The sequence below is a fragment of the Solanum tuberosum genome, unplaced genomic scaffold (genome assembly GCF_000226075.1).
Source record: "Solanum tuberosum cultivar DM 1-3 516 R44 unplaced genomic scaffold, SolTub_3.0 scf00098, whole genome shotgun sequence".
NCBI classification, from domain to species: domain Eukaryota; kingdom Viridiplantae; phylum Streptophyta; class Magnoliopsida; order Solanales; family Solanaceae; genus Solanum; species Solanum tuberosum.
Window position 1 is genome coordinate 1,533,649 of NW_006239026.1, and position 26,624 is coordinate 1,560,272.

At 35.4% G+C, this 26,624-nt stretch overlaps 2 protein-coding genes and 2 pseudogenes across 2 annotated transcripts; 1 reads left to right on the plus strand and 3 right to left on the minus strand.

The window, feature by feature from the left end:
- Positions 1-1,598: 1,598 nt before the first annotated feature.
- On the minus strand, positions 1,599-3,018 carry LOC102588690 (sugar transport protein 8-like; annotated as a pseudogene).
- A 776-nt stretch (positions 3,019-3,794) lies between these two features.
- On the plus strand, positions 3,795-4,433 carry LOC107060832 (REF/SRPP-like protein At3g05500). Its single transcript, XM_015309201.1, has 2 exons — positions 3,795-3,815; positions 4,018-4,433. Exons 1-2 carry the CDS (start codon positions 3,795-3,797, stop codon positions 4,351-4,353), a joined length of 357 nt encoding a protein of 118 aa, XP_015164687.1. The 3' UTR covers positions 4,354-4,433.
- Positions 4,355-25,064, minus strand: LOC102604184 (uncharacterized; annotated as a pseudogene).
- On the minus strand, positions 21,399-24,366 carry LOC107060833 (uncharacterized). The gene is made up of 5 exons (XM_015309203.1): positions 24,362-24,366; positions 22,197-22,330; positions 22,032-22,057; positions 21,814-21,990; positions 21,399-21,713 (listed from the first exon to the last, which is right to left on the minus strand). The coding sequence occupies exons 1-5, from the start codon at positions 24,364-24,366 to the stop codon at positions 21,399-21,401; spliced, it is 657 nt and encodes a 218-aa protein (XP_015164689.1).
- Positions 25,065-26,624: the final 1,560 nt, after the last annotated feature.

Sequence of the window (26,624 nt, forward strand, 5' to 3'; positions counted from 1 at the left end):
AACTAGGCAGAGATATTTTATTTTCTTTCCCTACATTTATTAACAAGGTAATATATTACTAAGATTATGAGATTACAATAATTTTAAGCACAAAATATATAATGTATTTATTATTACTTAATTACATACATACTCTATATAGTTCCTTCTTTTCTTAATGTGCAATTGATATGATAGCTTTACGTTGAAATATAGTCAATCTAATATGTGTTTATATATATATATATATAGTTTGTTTTGATTCTAACATTTAAAAGAATTGGCTTAATTGACATAATTTTCCTTTTTAAAAAAAAAAAAAACTAATTTAAACTGAATCATGAATATCCTACTTCATTCTTAAATTGAATTGGTATCTGATTATCAATACACCTTAATGGTCATGTCTAGTTATATAATAATATTTAATAAAAACAGAAACTAAAACTTAGCGTCTTCGAAAGTTTTGGAGATATGTAAAATACTAAGATCAATAATATAAGATTTAATTTGCCAATAAAAACTAAGATACAACATCCTTAGATTTGTTAATTTTTGCTCGTAAAAGTTGTGTGTACCATTCCGATGTAATACAATGTCCATAAACTATGTATGTCTTAAATATTGATTAAAGCTCTTCACTTTCCTATCTCATTTCGATGTAGAATTCACCTAAGATTTCAATTGTTATATACACTTCACCTTCAAATGCTTGTCAGTCTAGAAATCTGTCAATCCTGCTTGACCTTTTAAAATGGTGAATTGTTAGGTTTCTTTCCATAACTCACAGGATAACTTTAGAGTCAAATAATTTTCTTTTATCCTTTTCAATCATCTCTAACTAATATATAACTTGAGAATTCTACCAATATATATTGGAGAGAAGTATTAAAAATACCCTAAACTTGACGCAAATTATTAGTTTCACCCCCGAACTATTGACAGCTTTGAAAACACCCATTTACTTGACTAATTGAAGCTAAGTACACCCCTGATCTTGCAACATTAGTGAAATATACCCTTAAATTCTCGTCAAGTTTAGGGGTGTTTTCAACACTTCTCTCGATTTTTATTAAGAACTCCATGCTCCTACAAGAGTTTGAGACTACTTGCTAAGTCATGTTGCATATCGGGAGTGTATCAGGGGTGTATCTAAGTTTAGTTAGTCAAGTAGAAGGATGTTTTTAAGGCTGTCAATAGTTCGGGAATGAAATTAATAATTTGTGCCAAGTTTAGGAGTGTTTTTGATACTTTTCTCGTATATATTGCCACTTACATGTTAAAAAAGAAAGCCTACTAGATATGATAGAATTAATTTATCTTGATTTTATAATATAAGTTCCCATTTTTTTTTATCTTCATAGGAGGAAATATCTGATTGTTTCAACATAAAAGCAAGAGATGATCAGTTTATAAATTTCTAATTTGAATTATATGTGAACATTAATGAAGCAAATAGAAAACAAAAATGCAGCTACAAACCATCAAATAAGAAACTAACAGACTACTCTTGATGACAAAAAAAAACTGATATTCTAATCCATATGGTAAAAACTGAACCTACAAACAAAAGCTAAATGTTGATCACAAAAAACTACACAATAAAAACATAATACATTTTAGAATAGTCTCTTCCAAATAGGGTGCTGCATCCACACTCTTTCGACCATGGAATCAATCGGAACTCCCTTCGTTTCAGGCAAGAAGAAGAAGACGAATAATCCCATGACAACAATCCATCCAGAGAAAAAGAAGAAAATGTAGGCTTTCATAGTGCAAAGCATAGTCAAGAAAAGTTGTGCAATGATAGATGTGAAGAGCAAGTTTGTGCTGACCGCGAAAGCAAAACCAGTTGTCCTTGTTTCCAATGGGAATGTCTCGCTAGGAATTAAACAACCAGAAGCACCACTATTGCTGCAAGTGTCCTGTTCAACGTTCCTGTCTCCGATAAACTTGTTACCAAAATTGCACCGATTGCCAACTGAGAAATTAACATCTGACAACAAGATTGGAGGAACAATTTCCTCCTTCCAACCTTGTCAACAAGGTAGATCGAAACGAATGTGCTTCCAACGTTAACAATTCCAGTAATGACAGAGGACAGAAGCGAGGCATTGGCCTTGAATCCCATAGTCTGAAACAGAACAGGCGCGTAAAACATAATAGCGTTGATTCCAGTAAATTGCTGAAAGATTTGCAACAACACACCAATCACAAGAGGCGGAATGCTAGCAGGCTTCAGTAAATTCTTCAACGAATGCTTAACTTGCTTGGTATGTTCACACGCTGCCACGATTTCTTTATACTCAGCCTCAACATCACTGACACCCCTAATCTTCACGAGCGTGGACTTCCCCTGTTCCTCATTACCACGCTCAATTAGACTCGTAGGGGGTGTCAGTGATCACAAAACTACCAATAAACAGAATCACCGTGGAAATAGCTGCAAATCCAAGTGATATTCTCCAACCATATGGATGTATCATTGAAGTTCCATAGTTAACAAAATTTGCAATGAATATTCCTATAGTCACAAACAATTGAAACATGATATTCACAGCTCCTCTGTGTTGGATTGGTGCAACTTCAGTTAAAAACAGAGGAACAGTCTCGTTTCCGAATCCAACACCAATACCAAACAAAATTCTACCAAAAATAAGCATCAACTTGTTCTCCGCGACAGCACTCAATACAGCTCCAACAATGAAAAAGATTGACGCGATCAAAATAGTTATCTTTCTTCCTAATTTAGTAGCGGCTTTTGAAGCAAAAAAAACTGGCGAAAAGAGCGGATATGTATAAGGATGAAGTGAAGAGTTGGAGAAGCCAATTATCATATTTGCAATAGTTATTTTCTTTAGCATGTAACTTTGTTTGATAAACATGTGGGAAAAATTTAATCAAGAAATCATCCGTAGCAGAAACTCCTCCAGAAATACCAATATCGTAACCAAACATCAATCCACCAAAAGCAGCAAAAATCCAACAAGACACCACGTATACTGTGATCTTAGAATTGTTCATCCTAACGTTCACCATTTTCGCTATGAAAAACTTTTTTTCCTGAAGAAAGATATTTTATTTATAAAGTTATGAACTCTCTACTATTTGTTAATAGAAAATAGCCAGCAAACTACGTTTATTTATAATGGTATAAGACCTAATTTAGGTAGGATTAGAAATTCTAATCCTATATTATTTAGACTAAAGTTTTATTAGTCCATTCTTTTTCCTAAAGTTTTATATATTTAGCACAATATTACCGCTTTAAACATCATTGTTTCAATTGGAATACTAGAAGGATAAGGAAACTATTTAGGTAATTTTTTTTAGGAAAGGTGTGATATTATTTCAATTCCTATTTTCTTGTAATTTTATTTGAATCTATTGAAATTTTCTCTTTATTTTTTGCTTATATTTTTTTGTGTCTTTTGGTAACTAGACGTGTATAGGCCTAAATAGTAATTATCTGTAAATTAAGACCCTTGATTTTTTAAGTGTTAATGACATTCGTAGATATAATTTCAAAACGAAAAGGAGTATAAATAAAGTGATCACGATCTATAGACTGAGATATAAGTAGTTATTATTGGTGTATTGAGTCATGACGTGCAAAGCCCTCGTTTCGAAATATAATTTATCTACACCTCATATCCAAGTTTCACTATATATAATTTTGAGAGTCAAACTTCACTTCATCGCAATATTTATGATGTTGGAGATGGTTAAAGAATTTTTATATTCGATAAGATGCTTAAAAAGAGATATTATGTTTATAACGTAGGAGATGAAGTGATTCATGTAAATGATTTGAGATGCCATACTCAGAGATAATGGTAAATATTATTAAAAGATGAAACTAACCATACAACATAATGAAGAAGAATATTAAACTAGAAGCAAGATTTATAAGCAATGCAAAACTGAACCTACAAATTAATAAAAGTAAGAATCTGATCAAAAGCCTTTTGAAGCTTGCAGAGTACTTTTTTTTTATCACAAAAAAACTACTACTTAATAAAAGCAAATGCATTTTAGAAGAGTTTATTCCAAATAAAGGTGCTGCTGCATCCACACTCTTTCGACCATGGAATCAATCAGGACTCCCTTTGTTTCAAGCAAGCTCCTGCAGCAGCTCACGCAGTTGCAGCTGATGTCAAAAGTGCTGGTGTGATGGGAGCTGCGTCAGGACTAGCTAAAACAATCTATGCTAAGTATGAGCCCACTGCCAAGAAACTTCACACCAAGTACGAGCCAATGGCCGAGCAATATGCTGCATCAGAGAAGGGATACAAGGTAGCTTTATATCTTCCATTGGTACCTACTGAGAAGATTGCTGCTAAGGTATTCACTATTCAGGTTGTGGCAAACTGATTTACTTTATGATTCGTAAGTAGTACTCAATTTTCCTCGTCTCAGCTTCTGTCTTTGCTTGTTGATCATTTTCCTATGCTTCTATCTTGATTTCTTCTCGTTTAAACCTTGAGAACGATAACCAGCAAGTCATACAGTATGTAGCAAATTGACAATTTAAATTAAAAAAAACAACACATGAGCTTCCATTGAGAATCAGCATTGATCAAATAATTGTTGGTTCTTGTTTTTTTTCTCTTCTGATAAATAAGTTTTCATCAGACTATGCTCCAGATCATACATAAAGAGCACCCATCACCATGAAGAACAAAGTGTAGAAGAGGTTGACGAGCATCTTAGGGATAAAAGCTAGCAAATCCTTTTTTTAAAAATATATAACAGGATCAATGTCATTAATGGGGCTCCAAGGAGGTCCCGTAAATAACCTAGCTTGACTTGTAGCTATATTCTAAACCTCAACCAAAAGGCTCCAGAACTAAAATAAGATCTTACTTTCACGGAAATACCTGGACAAGTACTTCGCTTTCTCTGCATCCTCCCAAGCAGCTGCACGAGTCTCAGTGACAGTTGTATTTGGTTGGAGAGCTTATCAGTTTTCAGCAAGCTGGATACATTTCTATCCTCACCATCTTTGCTAGCCCAAGCAGTTATATTCATTTCACCAAGTTAAGTTCCAAGTGCCATGATTTCTCGTCGAGTTTTCATCTGTAATTCCTGGTCAGACAATTCATTTGTGCGAGCATCCAAATTATCATTTGAAGGATAAAAAGAAGAGGTGTTGTTGCTCTCACAGGTGTCCGTCCTGGAAGGTTCCTGGCTTGCAATTGGAGTCATTTCCATGCCCATATCTCTCATCGAGACTGACCTTGCAGTCGATGGTGGGGGATAACAGTTGCACTATGTATAGAAACAGACGAATCATGACGGCTCAGATTTACTGCAAAAATATACAATCGTTTATCATCTTGCATCCAAAAATTCATCATATTTCAACAATTTACTGTGGACGATCATGAATCAAGCACGTAAAGGCACCATAAAGCTTAAGTTCCATGCATATAGTAAATACTAGTTTCTGGACACATGTGTTGCACGTGTGTCTCATGTGAATTAATAGACTTCCTAAAATGGAGTATATAATACTCTATTCAAATATGTGTAGAATGAGCAATTGAAAATCTGAAAGGAAAAAATATAATTTCAAATTGATAAACAATCAAGCTAGTTGCATGACTTCATTCGTGAATGTAAAATCATTTGACATCTCCTGAACCTGCAAAGTTGAACAATAATTCAGTTAGGAAGTAGATTCAAATACGATATATATTTGTAATGCAAGATTACTTTTTTGTCATGTAACAAAATGAGATACATGCTCAGAGTTATTTTCTTTCTTTACAAAGCTAGCACTTAAAGTATGATTATATTAGTTAATAATGGGAAAAAAACTATCTATACTATATTAAAAGTGAGACCTAAGCAGCCAAAAAAAATAAAGTGTTAAAGGAGATAAAAGTAATGGTCTACAAAAATAAATACGACAAGAAATTCATTCTTATTTGTCCACCAAATCTATTAAAATGTTCAATAAATATCAGGCGACCGTACAACTCCTAGATAAGGATCTATGTTTTTAGTAATTAATCCAACGGTAAGGAACCTGAATAGGGGGGGACAGAATCAAACAAGAACATTCAGGTTCCTTGTACCTACATTCATGGAAACTAGTTCCATGATTGTTCGTTCTTGTTGGGTTTCAGCCCTGCATTCAGGTTCTTACTGTTGTATTCAATACCAAAACATAGGTTCTCTATCCAAGAGTTGTAAGGTCGCCCAATATTTATTGAGCTTTTTAATAGATTCGGGAGACAAATAAAGATGAATTTCTTGTCGTATTTCTCTTTGTAAATGATTACTTTAATCTCCTTTTAACATAGTTATTTCGATTCTTGTTTCTTGCATTAATTCTAAAGTTTTTTCTATTTGCTACGTGTTCGTATTCACTAGTCGTAAAGAAACTAGTTTTACAAAGGGGTGTACCTGAGATGAAGAGGTTACATTGTTTTGCCTCTGAGCTTATGTGTTCTCCATTGATCCTACTTGTCCCATAGATGAGAAAAAACCATAGTTCTTTGTGCTTATCCCTGCATTTGCCATTGACGGTACAAAGGTTTATGTCTTGGATGTTCGGGTAGACTAGTGAGGGGATGTCGTTGTCATTAGATAGGTTTGGTTCATGGAAATGTACATTGGTGTCTCCCATGTTGGAATGTGAAAAAACGATAACCCAAGAATTGGTAGTTCATTGGTGGTTGAAGAGTTGTCGACATTCATAGATGGTTGTTGTAAGTCTCCATGGCTCTCCTTATTTCGTCTGACACAATTTGATCTTTGAAAAAAAGATTTTGTATCACTAGCATCATTTCTTAATTTTCCATCAAGACATGCAGTGTTAGAGAGTGACCTTGGAGACCCAAGATGAAGGGTTCGTGTTGGGTACTACTTACTAGCGTTGTCATGTAGATGGGGGTTATACCTGCAACCAATCAACCCACTTGTAATAAGAGAATCGGTGGTAAAGTTTGTTTGGTTTGGATTCATAGTTGATTGAGTGGGTAGAGAAGAGATTGTTTGCTTTGGTCAAAGATGAGATCATATGGGTCTTCTGCTCATTGATATTTAAAGGAGGCAAATCAATTGTGATAAAAGTAGTATTTATTGTAGTTTTTAATATTCCTAGAATGTTGGAACTAAGGGTAGAAGGATTAACTGTCTGAACTAGTAGTATTTATTGTAGTTTTGATGTTCTGACATATTGAAAGAAAAAAAGGACCAACTATCAAGAATAAGGTTATGTAATAGATCTACCCTCTTTGTTTTGAGCAAATATAGAAGTGTGTCCACATGAAGAAACTATAGAGCTGACTTATTCTATTCATTTTCTTTCCTTCCCAAGTTCTACATGTAGTTGTCATTCTTAAATAGAGATTTCAACTTAAAATTTTTGAGTTTTGGCAGTTAATCCTTCTACTCCTTGTTCTAACATCCTAGGAATATTAAGAGCTACAATAAATAATATTCTATTCTCATAAATTGTATCGCAATAGATTTGCCTCATTTAAATATCAATGATTAGAAGATCCATATACTGACAAAAAGCGAACAACCTCTTCTCTACCCACTCAATCAATCATGGATCCAAACCAAACGAATTTGACCACCAATTCCCTTAATACCATTGGACAGATTGGTTGAGCGTGCAACCTCCATCTACGTGACGCCGTCAATACCCAACACAAACCCATCATCTTGGGTCGAAATGGGTCTCCAAGGCCACTCTCTAACACTGCATGTCTTGATAGAGAATCAAGAAATGATGCTAGTGATAAAAAATCCTTCCTAGCTCAGATTGTTTCGAAGAGGATGAGGAGAGCCATGGAGACTTACAACAGCCATCTATGGATGTCGACAACCCTTCAGCCACCAACTCCTAAGGTTACTATTTTTTCACATTCCAACATAGAAGACACCATTGTACACTCCCATGCACCAAACTCATCCAATAGCAATGACAACCCCCCACCAAGCTATCTGAACATCCGAGACATAGACCCATTGTACTATCACTAGTAAATACAGTGACTAGCATAGAGAACCGAGGTTTTTTACCCAACTATGGGACATGTGGGATTAATAGAGAGAGCACATGAGCTCAGATGCAAAACAACATAGCCACATTACCTTAGGTACACCCCTGTAAAACTAATTTCATTACGACAATTCATATTCACTGGTCATAAAGGAACTAGTTTTACAGGGAGGTGTACCTGAATTGAGGAGGTTACATTGTTTTGCCTCTAAGTTCATGTGCTCTCAATTGATCACACTAGTCCTGTAGTTGGGAAAAAACCCTAGTTCCATGTGCTTGCGCCTGCATTTGCCAATGATGGTCCAAATGATCTATGTTTTAGATGTTCGGGTAGCTTAGTGGGGTGGGGGGGAGTCACTGCTATTGGATGGTTTTGGTGCATGAGAGTGTACAGTGGTGTCTCCCATGCTGGAATGTGAAAGAATGATAACCCCGGGAGTTGGTGGCTAAATGGTTGTCAACATCCATAGATAATTGTTGTAAATCTCCATGGCTCTCCTCATCCCCCTCCAAAACAATCTAAGCTAGGAAAGATTTTGTATCACTAGCATCAATTCTTGATTCTCCATCAAGACATGCAGTGTTAAAGAGTGGCCTTGGAGACCCATTTTGACCCAAGATGACGGGTTTGTGTTAGGTATTGGTGGCATCGTGCAAATGGGGGCTGCACCCGCAACCAATCCGTCCACTAGTATTAAGGGAATTGTGGTAAAATTCGTTTGGTTTGAATTCATGGTTGATTGAGTTGGTAGAGAAGAGGTTGTTCGGTTTTGTCAGTGATGAGATTGTATGAGTGTTCTTTTAATTGATATTTTATGGACGCAAATCTATTGTGATAGAATTTATGGTAATAAAAGTAGTATTAATTGTAGTTTTAATATTCCTAGAATGTTGGGACTAGGAGTAGAAGGATTAACCTAGTAGTGTTTATTGTAGTTTTGATTTTTTGACATAATGAAAGAATAAAAGAGAGAAAGGAAGGACTATCAGATAGAAGAACAACACCGTCCATGTAGTGACTACATCTTGTATATAACTACTAGTATATCTTCAACTTATAAGGTGCTCAAGGCAATTTCTTTTTTTTGTACTAGGAGATGTACGTAGACCTAACCCCTACTTTTGTGGAGTAGGAAGACTATTTCAATAGATCCTCAACTCAAAAGAAAAGTTATTGAAGCATGCTTGAAAAAAGACACCAACTAAAGATAGTACAATCACGTAAGAAAATCATGATAATTTTACTCACTTATTTGCTAATACTTTGTTGTCTAGCAGGCTCAAATGGTTATTAAGTGCCAAAGGAAGTTCAAGTGAGTCGAGAGTAAGGAGAAAAAACATATTTCCCCATCTGTCAGTGAGATGTCTTAACTTTGGAAATATATATTGAAGATCAATTTGAAAATGAGCAGTTTCCATTCTCATGATGATAAAAGTTAGGACCCAAAAAGTCCAGAAGTTACATACATTTTCCAATTACTGAGAGTATGAAGACTCCATGCAACTTCAGACGTTTTAGTAACATTAAGGATCTAGTGCAAACTTCAAAGTTTACTAAATGATAGCATACTTTTATTCCCCAATAGATTTTGTCTTGCTGTTTACGGCCACCCAATATTATCTACTTTCCTTAAAAGATACTTCCCTTTATAATTCCTCCTTGAATACATTGGTGCATATGCTTAATCATGCAATGCTGAGTTAAGAAGAGAAGTAAACTTTGAGAAAGGGAGATAGAGTTTAAAGAAGAAATATATCAGCCTAATGTAAAGAACTTAGAAAATAAATGTGTCAGCCTAATGTGAAGACTATAATAATAAAAAGCACAAGAAGACACCACTAAATATAGTACAATCATGTAAAAATCATGATAATTTTACTCACTTATTTGCTAATACTTTGTTGTCTAGCAGGCTCAAATAGTTATTGTAAGTCCCAAAGGAAGTTCAAGTGAGTCAAGAGTAAGGAGAATAAACATATTTTCCCATCTGTCAGTGAGATGGCTTAACTTAGGAAATATAAATTGAAGATCAATTTGAAAATGAGCAGTTTCCATTCTCATGACGATAAAAGTCAGGACCCAAAAAGTTCAAAAGTTACATACATTTTCCAATTACTGAGAGTATGAAGACTCCATGCAACTTCAGACTTTTTAGTAACATTAAGGATCTAGTGCAAACTGCAAAGACGTTTACTAAATGATAGCATACTCTGCCTCCCCAATAGATTTTGTCTTACTCTTTTTCGGCCACCCAATATTATCTACTTTCCTTAAAAGATACTTCCTTTTATAATTCCTATTTGAATACATTGGTACATATGTTTAATCATGCAATGCGGAGTCAAGAAGAGAAGTGAACTTTGAGAAAAGGGAGATAGAGTTTAAAGAAGAAATATATAGGCCTAATGTAAAGAACTCAGAAAATATGTGTGTGTCGGCCTAATGTGAAGACTATAATAATAAAAAGCACAACTATGCAGCTATAAGGAGGTGTAATAGCACTTCTAGAAATGTTCAGCCGTGAGGCCAGCTAAATCTTCTATGTGTACCATCTTGCTGTCAATCATTGATGGTAGAATTTAAATCACAGGCCTTTACATTTTCAATAAGATTTCAGCTATTCTAGAACATTTGAATGGTTCAAGTACCAATACTTTTTTAATCAGTACTCCACGTATCTATATTTGTTTTGATAAACAACAACATACCCAGTGTAATCCCACAAGTGGGGTCTGGGGAGGGTAGGATGTACACAGACCTTACCCCTACCATTGTGGGGTACAGAGGTTGTTTCCGATAGACCCTCTGCTCAAAAGGAATGTTATTGACGCATATTTGCTTTGGTATTCTCAACAATTATTAGACTACACAATATTCTGTGCACCATCCCATTAGGTGAAGAAAATGTCTCTAGAGTGCATGGAGGAAGCCAAGCATTAAAAATTGAATGCCAAATGAGACAACTATTGAGTATAATTGTGCAATCTCTAAATAGAAGGTGCTTCACACAATAGAATGCAAACTAGAAATGATAACAATATCTTTATAAAAAGTACACTGAAATTAGCAATACTACTATTTCCCATTCTTGGACTCAAATTTATATCAAGAATAGACAAAAATCTTTTCCAGTCACATGTAAAGGGATTAAAGCTACAGTGCAAGGTGTTGGTTGATAGGGTATCGCGCATAAAAAAATTAGTCTTACTTGCTGATTGTCCGATGGATGTTTCAATCATGAGCATTGGCTTAACATATGATTCAGCAATTGGGTGTGGCTCAGCCTCCCAACTCAGGAACTTCTGAACTCCACTGTCCTTTGGTTGGCCTGAGTCTATCTGTTTTGTGTCAATAGGCTCCTCATAAGGAACCAATTTTTGATCAGGAACCTCAACTACAACTTTTGTAGATTGTTGCCAATAGTCATATCCAGAATGACTAGTCTTGCGAGATCCAACAACTTGACTGCTCTGCCCAGTCTTCGGCCTGTTAGATGTTGGGCTTGCTATCCATTTTTGCACATCATCCCATTTGGAAGGGGCAGGTTTTGAGGAATGAGCTAGGGGCGCTCTCTGTGCAGCCCGTTCAGCCTTTTGAAATTCAAAGAGAGGAGATACAGTACCAACACTATCGATTCCACCATCACAGTCCAAACTACTGTCATCTTGAGACCTATTTCTGGTACTAACCAAAGATTGATTTTTGATTCTCATGTCATTAATCATCTCCAAGGACATTGACGAATTAACTACTACGGAAGTCGAACTCTCAGGAACAACAATAACAACATTTATATATATGCAATTCTCCAACTTACAACCTGGCAAGCAAAAAACAAGTACTTGCATTCAAACTAACTTAGTGTGTAAACAAGGTAAGCATTAAAGAAAGAAATGAAGGTACCCCCTAAGTACAAATCTCATTGCGTAACATACAAAACGCCAATGCATTACTATACCAGAGTCATGGATCTCAGGCAAATGGGATCTCAAGGACACAGTAGCAGATTCAAACTCTTGATCTTCTACTATATCATCCGTTCCTTCTTGTCTCCTCTTCTTTCCTGCTCCCAGTAGCATAGACCTCCGCTTTCTAGGAGATAGCTATAACAAAACAAACAAAATGGAAGGGGAAAAAAAGCTTAATTTCCTAAATGAGAAATGGAGTTTACATATAAAGTGATAGCTCTGTATAACTATGGCAGATTCAATGGATCAAAAGTTGATCTCTTTTTCAAACAAAAGGAGAATAATGCAAGAAGTAGAAAAAAACAAACAAAACCAACAATAACTAAAGTAGGAAAAGCGCAATTGTGATGAAAACGATATAGCAATGCGTCATTCTCTCTACCTTTTTTTGCCTTGAAAATCAAAACACACATTTGGGAAAGAGAAAGTGAAAAAAAGTGCTTTCAACCCAGATCACAAAGCGAATAAAGAACCAAATTAACAACTAGACAGTACATTTGTACCCTAACCATTATCACTGAATCTGTAAGATTCTCAAGCTCACAATGACAATATTGCCTTCGAAAATTAAAACACCTATTGGGGAAAGAAAGAGCGAAAAAAATTCCTTTCAACCCAGATCACAAAGCATCAAGGAACCAAATTAACAACTAAGCAGTACATCAGCATCAGTGTTTGTACCCTACTCCATTGTCACTCATAATGTCAATATTGCCTAAAAAAATAAAACTCACATTGGGAAAGAAAAAAAAAAGACGAAACTTTTGCTCGGATGATAAGCACCTTCCACCTCCAACTCAAAGAATGAGGGTTTGAGTCATCAAGTAGCAAAAAAGGTGCAACCTCTTAGGGAGGGGTAAAAAAAAACCCAGATCACAAAACCAGTAAAGAACCAAATAAACAATTAAGCAGTACAAAGCGCATCAGGATTTGTGCCCTTTACTCCATTTGTCACTCACAATGTCAATTTTGTATCACTAGCATCATTTCTTGATTTTTCCATCAAGACATGCAGCATTTGAAAGTTTTGACCAAAGATGAAGGGTTCGTGTTAAGTACTGGCGGCATAGTGTAGATGGGGATGGCACCCACAACCAATTCGTCCACTGGTATTAAAGGAATTGGTGGTAAAGTTTGGATTCATGGTTGATTGAGTGGGTAGAGAAGAGGCTGTTTGCTTTTGTCAAAGATGAGATCGTATGGGTCTTCTGATCATTGATATTTAAAAAAAGCAAATCTATTGTGATAGAAGTAGTATTTAATATTCCTAGAATGTTGGAATTATAAGTAGAAGGATTAACGGCCTGAACTAGTAGTATTTATTGTAGTTTTCATGTTCTGACATATTGAAAGAATAAAAGAGAGAAAGGAATGACCAACTATCATGAATAAGGTCGTGTAATAGATCTACCCTCTCCTTTGTTTTGAGCAAATGTAGAAGTGTGTCCATAGGACGACACTATGGAGCTGACTTATTCTGTTCATTTCTTTCCTTCCCATGTTCTACGTTTATTTGTCATTCTTAAATAGAGATTTCTTTCACCTTTTAATTTTTGGCAGGTTGGTATCTTTTTCATGATTTTTTTAAACAAAAATTGAGGATGCTATCGTGGTTATATACAAGATGTAGTCACTATATGGAAGGTGATGTTCTTCTATCTGATAGTTGGTCCTTCATTTCTCTATTTCATTATGTCAAAACATCAAAACTACAATAAGCACTACTAGGTTAATCCTTCTACTCCTAGTCCGAACATTCTATGAATATTAAAAACTAAATTAATACTACTTTTATTACCATAAATTCTATCATAATAGATTTGCGTCCTTTAAATATCAATAAAAAGAACACTCATACAATCTTATCTCCGACAAAAGCGAACAACTTCTTCTCTACCCACTCAATCAACCATGAATTCAAACCAAACGAATTTTACCACAATTCCCTTAATACCAATGAATGGATTGGTTGCAGGTGCAACCCCCATCTGCATGACACTGCCAATACCTAACACAAACCATCATCTTGGGTCAAAATGGGTCTCCAAGGACACTCTCTAACACTGCATGTCTTGATGGAGAATCAAGAAATAATGCTAGTGATTCAAAATCTTTCCTTTCTAGCTAAGATTATTTCAGAAGGGATAAGGAGAGCCACAGAGAATTACAATAGTCATCTATGGATGTCGACAACCCTTTAGCCACCAATGAATTACAAACTCCTGGGTTACTTAAAGAACATTCCATCAAGGGAGATCATTGTACACTCTCATGCACTAAACTCATCCAATAGCAGTGATAACTCGCAGCAACCTGAACATCTAAGACATAGACCCTTATACCATTACTGGCAAATACAAGTACTAGAGCAGGGAGCTGGGTTTTTTCCCAACTACGGTTCCCTACGCTAGTACATGCATTTGCTAGTAATGGTGCAAAGGGTTTATGTCTTGGATGTTCAGGTAGCCTGGTAGAGGGGTTGTCACTACAATTAGATGGGTTTGGTGCATGGGAGTGCATAGTGGTGTCTCCCTTGTTGGAATGTTAAAGAACAATAACCCCGAGAGCTGGAAGTTTATTGGTGGCTGAAGGGTTGTCGACATCCATAGATGACTATTGTAATTCTCTGTGGCTCTCCTTATCCCTTCTGAAATAATCTTAGCTAGAAAGGAAAGATTTTGAATCACTAGCATTATTTCTTGATTCTCCATCAAGACATGCAGTGTTAGAGAGTGTCCTTGGAGACCCATTTTGACCCAAGATGATGGTTTGTGTTAGGTATTGGCAGTGTCATGCAGATGGGGGTTGCACCTGCAACCAATCCATTCATTGGTATTAAGGGAATTGTGGTAAAATTCGTTTGGTTTGAATTCATGGTTGATTGAGTGGGTAGAGAAGAAGTTGTTCGCTTTTGTCGGAGATAAGATTGTATGAGTGTTCTTTTTATTGATATTTAAAGGACGCAAATCTATTATGATAGAATTTATGGTAATAAAAGTAGTATTAATTTAGTTTTTAATATTCATAGAATGTTCGGACTAGGAGTAGAAGGATTAACCTAGTAGTGCTTATTGTAGTTTTGATGTTTTGACATAATGAAATAGAGAAATGAAGGACCAACTATCAGATAGAAGAACATCACCTTCCATATAGTGACTACATCTTGTATATAACCACGATAGCATCCTCAATTTTTGTTTAAAAAAATCATGAAAAAGATACCAACATTTTTGTCATATTGTATTCATAGAGTGCAACAAGTATATCAACTTAGGGGTCGTTTGGTAGTTGACTAGAGTTGTACATGTAGTAGTAACGAAAAAAGGTCATATTCTCCCTCGTACTCTCACAAATAAGTCATATTTTCCCTTCGTTACTTTTTCAACAAATTTGTCCTTTTCATCCAACTTTAGGGTCATATTTGCCCCTGTATTCTCAAAAAGGGTCATATTTACCCCTACGACGTTAAATCTTCATGTATTCAATATATTTGCCCTTTTCTTCCAACTTTAGGACCATATTTGCCCTTATACTATAAAAAAGATCATATTTGTCATTCTTAAATAGAGATTTCACCTTTTAATTTTTGAGTTCAGGCAATTAATTTTTCTACTCCTAGTTCCAACATCCTAGGAATATTAAGAGTTACAAGAAATACTATTTCTATTCCCATAAATTCAATCACAATAGATTTGCCTCCTTTAAAAATCAATGACTAGAAGATCCATACAATCTCATTTTTGACAAAAGCGAAAAACCTCCTCTCTATCACTCAGTCAATCATGGATCCAAGCCATACAAACCTTACCACCAACTCCCATAATACCAGTGGACGGATTGGTTGCGGGTGCAACCCCCATCTACATGACGTCGCCAATACCCAAAACAAACCCAGGGTCGAAATGGGTCTCCAAGGCCACTCTCTCACAGTGCATGTCTTAATAGAGAATCAAGAAATATGCTAGTGATACAAATTCTTCCTTCATAGCCTAGATTGTTTCGAAAGAGATGAGTAGAGCCATGGAGTTTTACAACAGTCATCTATGGATGTCGACAACCTTGTAGCCACCAATGAATTACAAACTCCTGGGTTACTTAAAGAACATTCCATCAAGGGAGACCATACACTCTCATGCACTAAACTCATCCAATAGCAGTGATAACTCCCCTACCAGGCTACTTGAACATCCAAGACATAGACCCTTATACCATTACTGGCAAATACAGGGACTAGCATAGGGAGCTAGGTTTTTTCCCAACTACAGTTCCCTCTGTTAGTCCGTGCATTTGCTAGTAATGGTGAAAAGGGTCTATGTCTTGGATGTTCAAGTAGCTGCGTAGAGGGACTGTCACTGCAATTGGATGGGTTTGGTGCATGGGAGTGCACAGTGATGTCTCCCTTGTTGGAATGTTAAAGAACAATAACTCTGGGAGCTGGTAGTTTATTGGTGCTGAAGGGTTGTTGACATCCATAGATGGCTGTTGTAAGTTTCCATGGCTCTCCTCATCCCTACCGAAATAATCTGAGCTAGAATGGAAAGCTTTTGTATAACTAGCATTATTTCTTGATTCTCCATCAAGACATGCAGTGTTAGAGAGTGTCCTTGGAGACCCATTTTGACCCAAGATGATGGGTTTGTGTTAGGTATTGGAAGCGTCATGCAGATGGGGGTTGCACCTGCAACCAATCCGTCCATTTGTATTAAAGGAATTGTGGTAAAATTTGTTTGGTTTGAATTCATGGTTGATTGAGTGGGTAGAGAAGAAGTTGTTCGCTTTTGTCGGAGATAAGATTGTATGAGTGTTCTTTTTATTGATATTTAAAGGACGCAAATCTATTATGATAGAATTTATGGTAATAAAAGTAGTATTAATTGTAGTTTTTAATATTCCTAGAATGTTCGAACTAGGAGTAGAAGGATTAACCTAGTAGTGCTTATTGTAGTTTTGATGTTTTGACATAATGAAGGAATGAAAGAATGAAAGAGAGAAATGAAGGACCAACTATCAGATAGAAGAACATCACCTTCCATATAGTGACTACATCTTGTATATAACCACGATAGCATCCTCAATTTTTGTTTAAAAAAATCATGAAAAAGATACCAACATTTTTGTCATATTGTATTCATAGAGTGCAACAAGTATATCAACTTACGGGTCGTTTGGTAGTTGACTAGAGTTATACATGTATTAGTAACGAAAAAGGGTCATATTTGCCCTTGTACTCTCATAAATAAGTCATATTTTCCCTTCATTACTTTTTCAACAAATTTGTCCTTTTCATCCAACTTTAGGGTCATATTTGCCCTTGTATTCTCAAAAAGGGTCATATTTACCCCTACAACGTTCAATATTCATGTAAATATATTTGCCCTTTTCTTCCTACTTTAGGACCATATTTACCCTTATACTATAAAAAATGTCATTCTTAAATAGAGATTTCTTTCACCTTTTAATTTTTGGCAAGCAAGAAGTAGAAAAAAACAAACAAAACCAACAATAACTAAAGTAGGAAAAGCGCAATTGTGATGAAAACGATATAGCAATGCGTCATTCTCTCTACCTTTTTTTGCCTTGAAAATCAAAACACACATTTGGGAAAGAGAAAGTGAAAAAAAGTGCTTTCAACCCAGATCACAAAGCGAATAAAGAACCAAATTAACAACTAGACAGTACATTTGTACCCTAACCATTATCACTGAATCTGTAAGATTCTCAAGCTCACAATGACAATATTGCCTTCGAAAATTAAAACACCTATTGGGGAAAGAAAGAGCGAAAAAAATTCCTTTCAACCCAGATCACAAAGCATCAAGGAACCAAATTAACAACTAAGCAGTACATCAGCATCAGTGTTTGTACCCTACTCCATTGTCACTCATAATGTCAATATTGCCTAAAAAAATAAAACTCACATTGGGAAAGAAAAAAAAAAGACGAAACTTTTGCTCGGATGATAAGCACCTTCCACCTCCAACTCAAAGAATGAGGGTTTGAGTCATCAAGTAGCAAAAAAGGTGCAACCTCTTAGGGAGGGGTAAAAAAAAACCCAGATCACAAAACCAGTAAAGAACCAAATAAACAATTAAGCAGTACAAAGCGCATCAGGATTTGTGCCCTTTACTCCATTTGTCACTCACAATGTCAATTTTGTATCACTAGCATCATTTCTTGATTTTTCCATCAAGACATGCAGCATTTGAAAGTTTTGACCAAAGATGAAGGGTTCGTGTTAAGTACTGGCGGCATAGTGTAGATGGGGATGGCACCCACAACCAATTCGTCCACTGGTATTAAAGGAATTGGTGGTAAAGTTTGGATTCATGGTTGATTGAGTGGGTAGAGAAGAGGCTGTTTGCTTTTGTCAAAGATGAGATCGTATGGGTCTTCTGATCATTGATATTTAAAAAAAGCAAATCTATTGTGATAGAAGTAGTATTTAATATTCCTAGAATGTTGGAATTATAAGTAGAAGGATTAACGGCCTGAACTAGTAGTATTTATTGTAGTTTTCATGTTCTGACATATTGAAAGAATAAAAGAGAGAAAGGAATGACCAACTATCATGAATAAGGTCGTGTAATAGATCTACCCTCTCCTTTGTTTTGAGCAAATGTAGAAGTGTGTCCATAGGACGACACTATGGAGCTGACTTATTCTGTTCATTTCTTTCCTTCCCATGTTCTACGTTTATTTGTCATTCTTAAATAGAGATTTCTTTCACCTTTTAATTTTTGGCAATTAATCCTTTTACTCGTAGTTCCAACATCCTAGGAATATTAAGAGTTGCAAGAAATACTATTTCTATTCCCATTAATTCAATCACAATAGATTTGCCTCCTTTAAATATCAATGACCAGAAGATCCATACAATCTCATTTTTGACAAAAGCGAAAAACCTCCTCTCTATCACTCAGTCAATCATGGATCCAAGCCATACAAACCTTACCACCAACTCCCATAATACCAGTGGACGGATTGGTTGCGGGTGCAACCCCCATCTACATGACGTCGCCAATACCCAAAACAAACCCAGGGTCGAAATGGGTCTCCAAGGCCACTCTCTCACAGTGCATGTCTTAATAGAGAATCAAGAAATATGCTAGTGATACAAATTCTTCCTTCCTAGCTCAGATTGTTTCGAAAGGGATGAGTAGAGCCATGGAGTTTTACAACAGTCATCTATGGATGTCGACAACCCTTTAGCCACCAATGAATTACAAACTCCTGGGTTACTTAAAGAACATTCCATCAAGGGAGACCATTGTACACTCTCATGCACTAACTCATCCAATAGCAGTGATAACTCGCAGCAACCTGAACATCTAAGACATAGACCCTTATACCATTACTGGCAAATACAGGTACTAGCGCAGAGAACTGGGTTTTTTCCCAACTATGGTTCCCTGCGCTAGTCCGTGCATTTGCTAGTAATGGTGCAAAGGGTCTATGTCTTGGATGTTCAGGTAGCCTGATAGAGGGGTTGTCACTACAATTGGATGGGTTTGGTGCATGAGAGTGCACAGTGGTGTCTCCCTTGTTGGAATGTTAAAGAACAATAAGTCCCCGGGAGCTGGTAGTTTATTGGTGGCCGAAGGATTGTCGACAGCCATAGATGGCTGTTGTAAGTCTCCATGGCTCGCCTCATCCCTTCCGAAATAATCTAAGCTAGAATGGAAAGCTTTTGTATCACTAGCATTATTTCTTGATTCTCCATCAAGACATGTAGTGTTAGAGAGTGTCCGTGGAGACCCATTTTGAGCCAAGATGATGGGTTTGTGTTAGGTATTGGCGGCGTCATGCAGATGGGGGCTGCAACCAATATGTCCATTAGTATTAAGGGAATTGTGGTAAAATTTGTTTGGTTTGAATTCATGGTTGATTGAGTAGGTAGAGAAGAAGTTGTTCGCTTTTGTCGGAGATAAGATTGTATGAGTGTTCTTTTTATTGATATTTAAAGGACGCAAATCTATTATGATAGAATTTATGGTAATAAAAGTAGTATTAATTGTAGTTTTTAATATTCCTAGAATGTTTGGACTAGGAGTAGAAAGATTAACCTAGTAGTGTTTATTGTAGTTTTGATGTTTTGACATAATGAAAGAATAAAAGAGAGAAAGGAAGGACTAGCTATGAGATAGAAGAACATCACCATCCATGTAGTGACTACATCTTGTATATAACTACGATAGCAGCCTCAATTTTTTATTAAAGAAATCATGAAAAAGATAACAACATTTTTGTCATATTGTACTCATAGAGTGCAATAAGTATATCAAGTTGTAGAACTTAGGGGTCGTTTTGTAGTTGACTAGAGTTATACAGGTATTAGTAACGAAAAATGGTCATATTTGCCCTTGTACTCTCACAAATAAGTCAAATTTTCCCTTCGTTACTTTTTCAACAAATTTGTCCTTCTCATCCAACTTTAGGGTCATATTTACCCTTGTATTCTCAAAAAGGGTCATATTTACCCATACGACGTTAAATCTTAATGTACTCAATATATTTTCCCTTTTCTTCCAACTTTAGGATCATATATGTCTACTTTTTTTTTGAAGAAAAAAAAAAGGCAAATATGGTCCTAAAGTTTGAAGAAAAGGGAAAATCTATTTTCCCTTATACTATAAAAAAGGTCATATTTACCCCTACTGCATTAAATCCTCATAACCCACCTTAATTTTTTAATGTAATTCTTGTGTCAGCCTAATGTGAAGACTATAATAATAAAAAGCACAACTATGCAGCTATAAGGAAGTGTACTAGCACTTCTAGAAATATTCAGCCGTGAGACCAGCTAAGTCTTCTATGTGTACCACCTTGTTGTCAACCATTGTATGTAGAATCTAAATCATAGGCTTTTACATTTTCAATAAGATTTTAGCTATTCTAGAACATTTGAATGCTTGAAGTAATAATACTCTTTTTATGAATACTTCAAGTATCTATATTTGTTTTGATAAATAACAAAATATCTAGTGTAACCCCAAAAGTGGGGCCTGGGGAGGGTAGGATGTAACCAGACCCTACCCCTACCTTTATGGGAGAAGTTGTTACCAATAGACCCTCGGCTAAAAAGGAATGTTGTTGAAGCAAATTTGCTTTGAACAATATTATGTGCACCATCCCGTTAAGTGAGCACAAATGTCTCTTGAGTGCATGGAGGAAGCCAAGCAATAAAATTTGAATGCTAAATGAGACAACAACAACATACCCAGTATCCCACATGAGACGACTATTGAATATAATTGTGCAACCCCTAAATAGAACATGCTTCACACAATAGAATGCAAACTAGAAATGATGACAATATCTTTATAGAAAGTACACTGAAATTAGCAATACTACTATTTCTCATTCTTGGACTCAATTTATATCATGAATAGACAGAAATATTTTCCAGTCACATGTAAAGGGATTAAAGCTACAGTGCAAGGTGTAAGATGATAGGGTATGGCGCATAAAAATTAGTCTTACTTGCTGATTGTCCGATGGATTTTTCAATCATGAGCATTGGCTTAACAAATGATTCAGCAATTGGGTGTGGCTCAGCCTCCCAACTCACAAACTTCTGAACTCCACTGTCTTTTGGTTGGCCTGAGTCTATCTGTTTTGTGTCAACAGGCACATCATAAGCAACCAATTTTTGATCAGGAACCTCAACTACAACTTTTGTAGATTGTTGCCGATAACCATATCCAGAATGACTAGTCTTGCGAGATGCAACAACTTGACTGCACTGCCCAGTCTTCGGCCTGTTAGATGTTGGGCTTGCTATCCATTTTTGTGCATCATCCCATTTGGGAAAGGGTAGGTTTTGAGAAATAAGCTAGGGACACCCTTTGTGCAGCCCGCTCAGCCTTTTGAAATTCAAAGAGAGGAGATACAGTACCAAGACTATCGATTTCGCCATCACAGTCCAAGCTACTGTCATCTTGAGACCTAATTGTTGTACTAACCAAAGATTGATCTTTGATTCTCATGTCATTAATCATCTCAATACATTGACAAATCAACTGCTAAGGAAGTCGAATTCTCAAGACCAACACTTACTTACATCTTTGCAATTCTCCAAATTACAACCTAGCAAGCAAAACACAAGTACTTGCATTCAAACTAACATAGTATGTAAGCAAGGTAAGCATTTAAGCAAGAAATGAAGGTACCCCCTAAGTACAAAATCTCATTGCGTAATATATAAAACGTCAATGCAATACTATACCAGAGTCATGGATCTCAGGCAAATGGGATCTCAAGGACACAGTGGCAGATTGAAGCTCTTGATCTTCTACTACATCATCCCTTCCTTCTTGTTTCCTCTTCTTTTCTGCTCCCAGTAGCATAGACCTCAGCTTTCTGGGGGACAGCTAAAACAAAACAAACAAAACGGAAGGAAAAAAAAGGCTTAATTTCCTAAAATGAAAAATGGGGTTTACATGGAAAGTGATAGCTCCGTATAACTATGTGCAGATTCAATGGATCAAAAGTTGATTTCTTTTTCAAACAAAAGGAGGATAATGCAAGTAGAACTCTTCTTGGATTTTGTTAGCTCTATAGCTTAGAAAGAGGCTACAAATCCTTTTTTTTGTGAGCTTAACTGATCTATCCTTGTAAAGCTTGCATCTTCTTGATGCCTTGAAATGAATCTACTTACTTCATAAAAAAACAAAAAAAAACTAACAATAACTAAAGTAGAAAAAGCCTAATTGTGATGAAAACGATATATCAATGTGCCATTCTCTCTACCTTTTTTTGCCTTGAAAATCAAAACACACATTTGGGAAAGAGAAAAAGTGAAAAAATTTGCTTTCAACCCAGATCACAAAGCGAATAAAGAACCAAATTAACAACTAAACAGTACATTTGTAACCTACTCCATTATCACCGACTCCGTAAGATTCTCAAGCTCACAATGACAATTTTTCCTTGAAAACTAAAATACCTATTGGGGAAAGAAAGACAGAAAAAAATTTTGCTTTCAACCCAGATCACAAAGCATTAAGGAAGTAAATTAACAACTAAGCAGTACATAAGCATCAGTGTTTGTACCCTACTCCATTGTCACTCACTCTTCAAGATTAACAAGCTCATAATGTCAATTTTGACTTAAAAAAAATAAAACTCACATTGGGTTCGAGTCATCAAGTAGCAAAAGAGGTGCAAGCTCTTAGGGAAGGGTTGAAAAAAAACCCAGATCACAAAACCAGTAAATAACCAAATTAACAATTAAGCAGTACATAACGCATCAGGGTTTGTACCCTTTACTTCATTGTCACTCACAATGTCAATTTTGCCTTGAAAATTCAAACTCACATACCGGAAAAGGAAAAAGAAAAACTTTTTGCTTTCAACCCAGATCACAAAACGGGTTTGATCGGATGATATCCACCCTCCGCTTCTAACCCTAAGATTGTTGGTTCGGAACTTCGAATCACCAAGAGAGCAAAAAGAATGAAGCAAAAAAAAAAATCCCAGATCACAAAGCGAGTAAAGAATCAAGAATTAACAACTAATCTGAACACACATTGAGGAAAGAGAAAAATTGAAAACTTTTGCTTTCAACCCAGATCACAAAGCGGATAAAGGACCAAATTAACAACTAAACAGTAAGTTTGTGCCCTACTCCATTATCACTGAATCAGTAAGATTCTCAAGCTCACAATGACATGTTTGCCTTGAAAACTAAAACCCCTATTGGGGAAAGAAAGACAGCGAAAAAAGTTGCTTTCAAGTTTCAACCCAGATCACAAAGCATTAAGGAACTAAATTAATAACCAAGCAGTACCTAAGCATCAGTGTTTGTACCCTACTCCATTGTCACTCACTCTTCAAGATTATCAAGCTCATAAATGTCAATTTTGACTTGAAAAAAGAATAAACTCACATTGGGAAAGAAAAGAAAAAAAAAGACGAAACTTTTACTCGGATGATAAGCACCCTCCACCTCTAACTAAGAGACTATGGGTTCGAGTCATCCAGTAGCAAAAAAGGTGCAAGCCCTTAGGGAAGGGTTGAAAAAAAAGCCCAGATCACAAAACCAGTAAAGAACCAAATTAACAATTAAGCAGTACATAACGCATCAAGGTTTGTACCCTTTACTCCATTGTCACTCACAATTTCAATTTCGCCTTGAAAATTCAAACTCACATTGGGGAAAAAAATTAAGAAAAAAAAAAAAAACTTTTTGCTTTCAATCCAGATCACAAAAGGGGTTGGTCGGATGTAACACCCTCCACTTCCAACCCTAAGATTGTCGGTTCGAAACTTTGAATCACCAAGAGAACAAGAAGGATGGAGCTAAAAAAAAAAATCCCAGATCACAAAGCGAGTAAAGAATTAAGATTAACAACTAATCCGTACATAGCGCATCAAGGTTTATACTCTTACCCCATTGTTACTGATCCTACAAAATTAACAAGCTGACACAGTCAATTTTACCTGTAGATTTCTCTTATCGATTCTTTCATACTCCAAATTAAAGGGTCCTACTCCTTCTTCCCTTAACATGTGATTTTAGGCCTGTGGGTGTGACAGTTTCTCTGAAAAAAGACTGAAATTGTACTGAAGAGAGTGTTCGCTGATCAATTTTGCCTTAAAAATGAAAACCCCACATACGAAAAGAAAAAAAAACTTTTTGCTTTCAACCCAGATCACAAAAGGGGTTGGTCGGATGATAAACACCCTCCACCTCCCACCCTGAATTCGTGTGTTCGAGTCACCAAAAGCAAAAAGGTCGGAGCTTGTAAAAAGAGATGAAAAAAGAAAAAGAACCCAGATCACAAAACAGATTAAAGAAGCATAATTAACAACTAATCAGTGTTTATACTCAAATCCTACTCCATTGTCACTGATTCAGCAAGATTTTCAATCTCAAAAAGTGAAATTTTACCTGTAAATTTCTCTTGTCGATTCTTTCATACTCCATAAAGGGTGATTTCAGGCTTGTGGGTGTGTCAGTTTCTGTGTGAAAAGAGTGAAATTGTAGTGATGAGAGTGTTGACTGATGAATCTTGTCGATATCTAAAATGGACAAAAAGAGAAAAGAAGACTGTGTAGTCCCTACACTCTTTACTTTAATATTTTTGACTCAAAACTAAAAAAGGAAAAGTTTCAAAGATACTACTTTTTACTTAGTTCAAGTGCAATTATTATCAAATACTAGAATATAAATTTTTTGTCTTGTGTTAATTAAATAATCTTTTGACCAATAATGATGGATAGGGTGTTCCAATTAATACAATGTATTTCCAATGAGAAAATGATCAAAATGGTCCTAGGGGGTTTGAAGTATTATGGTCTTTGATATATATTATTTAATTGAAATAGTCTTTCGGGTATGTAAAATATGATTGTTTTTTTTTCGTAGCTCTAAAATAGAACAGTTGTTGTTAAATTCTAATTGAAAAATTTAAAAGTTATTTTTTTTCACGGTTGAACCTGAAACCAGCAAGTGATGTTTGTAGATTAATTTGGATTTCTGATTTGTGAAGTGAGCTCGTGAATTATTCCTGAAAATTGTAGATTGAACTTGGGATTGAATTGTTGTTCATCCGCCATCATATTGGTGGATCTTTTTGCGTTGACTCCATTGATGTCGTTATAAAAATATGAAGCTTCAAGAAATTTGATGGAAAATATTTTTTTGTCACGAAATGGAACCTTTTAATTTCAAAATAGATACCCCAATTACTGTACAATAAAAAAAGGATTTTTGTGAACTTATTAACTTTCGTACTAGGACCTTAGTTTAGTAAATGTATATCTCTGGAATTTTGGTCATAGGCTAGGGGTACTTGTGTCTTATCCCGTGTTTGTAACTATATAATTATATATTTAAAATTGACAAAGAAACTAAATCAATCAAAAAATAATAATCATAAAAATCAAAGCGATGAAGAACTAACTTAAATCTTTTGTTTTGATTTTTAACATTTAAAAATCGGCTTAATTGATCTAAATTTTCTTTTTTAAAACAAACAAAAAAATAATTTAAACTGAACCTTGAATATCCCCACTCCATTATTAAATTGAAGTGGTATTTTATTTTATTTTTCCGAAAATTGAAGTGGTATTTGGTTTAGTTTATTTATCAATACACCTTAAATCCTTAATGTTCATGTCTAGTTAATTAACAATCTATAATAAAAACAAAAATTGGAACTTAGCGTCTTCGAGAGTTCTATATATATGTAAAATACTAAGATCAATGTTGTAAGATTTGATTTGCCAATAAAACTAAGATACGACATCATTAGATTTGTCAATTTTTTGCTTGTACAAGTGTGTGCACCATTTTAATTCAGGATTTACCTATATCTTATGTATGCAATGTCTTTAAACTATGTCTTATATATAAACTAGATAATAGCACGGGCCCAATAATATAAATAGTATATTTTGAGGCTAATAACCGAGTTTTTGAAGTGATTGTTTGCGTGGATAAAAGAATAAGTTTTTTTATCACAAACCTGTACTTTTTTTTATACTATTTAAGGCATAATAAGACTACCCACATACAACATTTTTGAAATATTTTATGTTGTCAATTATCATGATTTATAGTATTTTTACGCAATTTTTAAATATAAAAAAAATAAGACAAATAAATTAAAATGGACCCAATATATGTTATTTTTGTTGTCTCAATTTA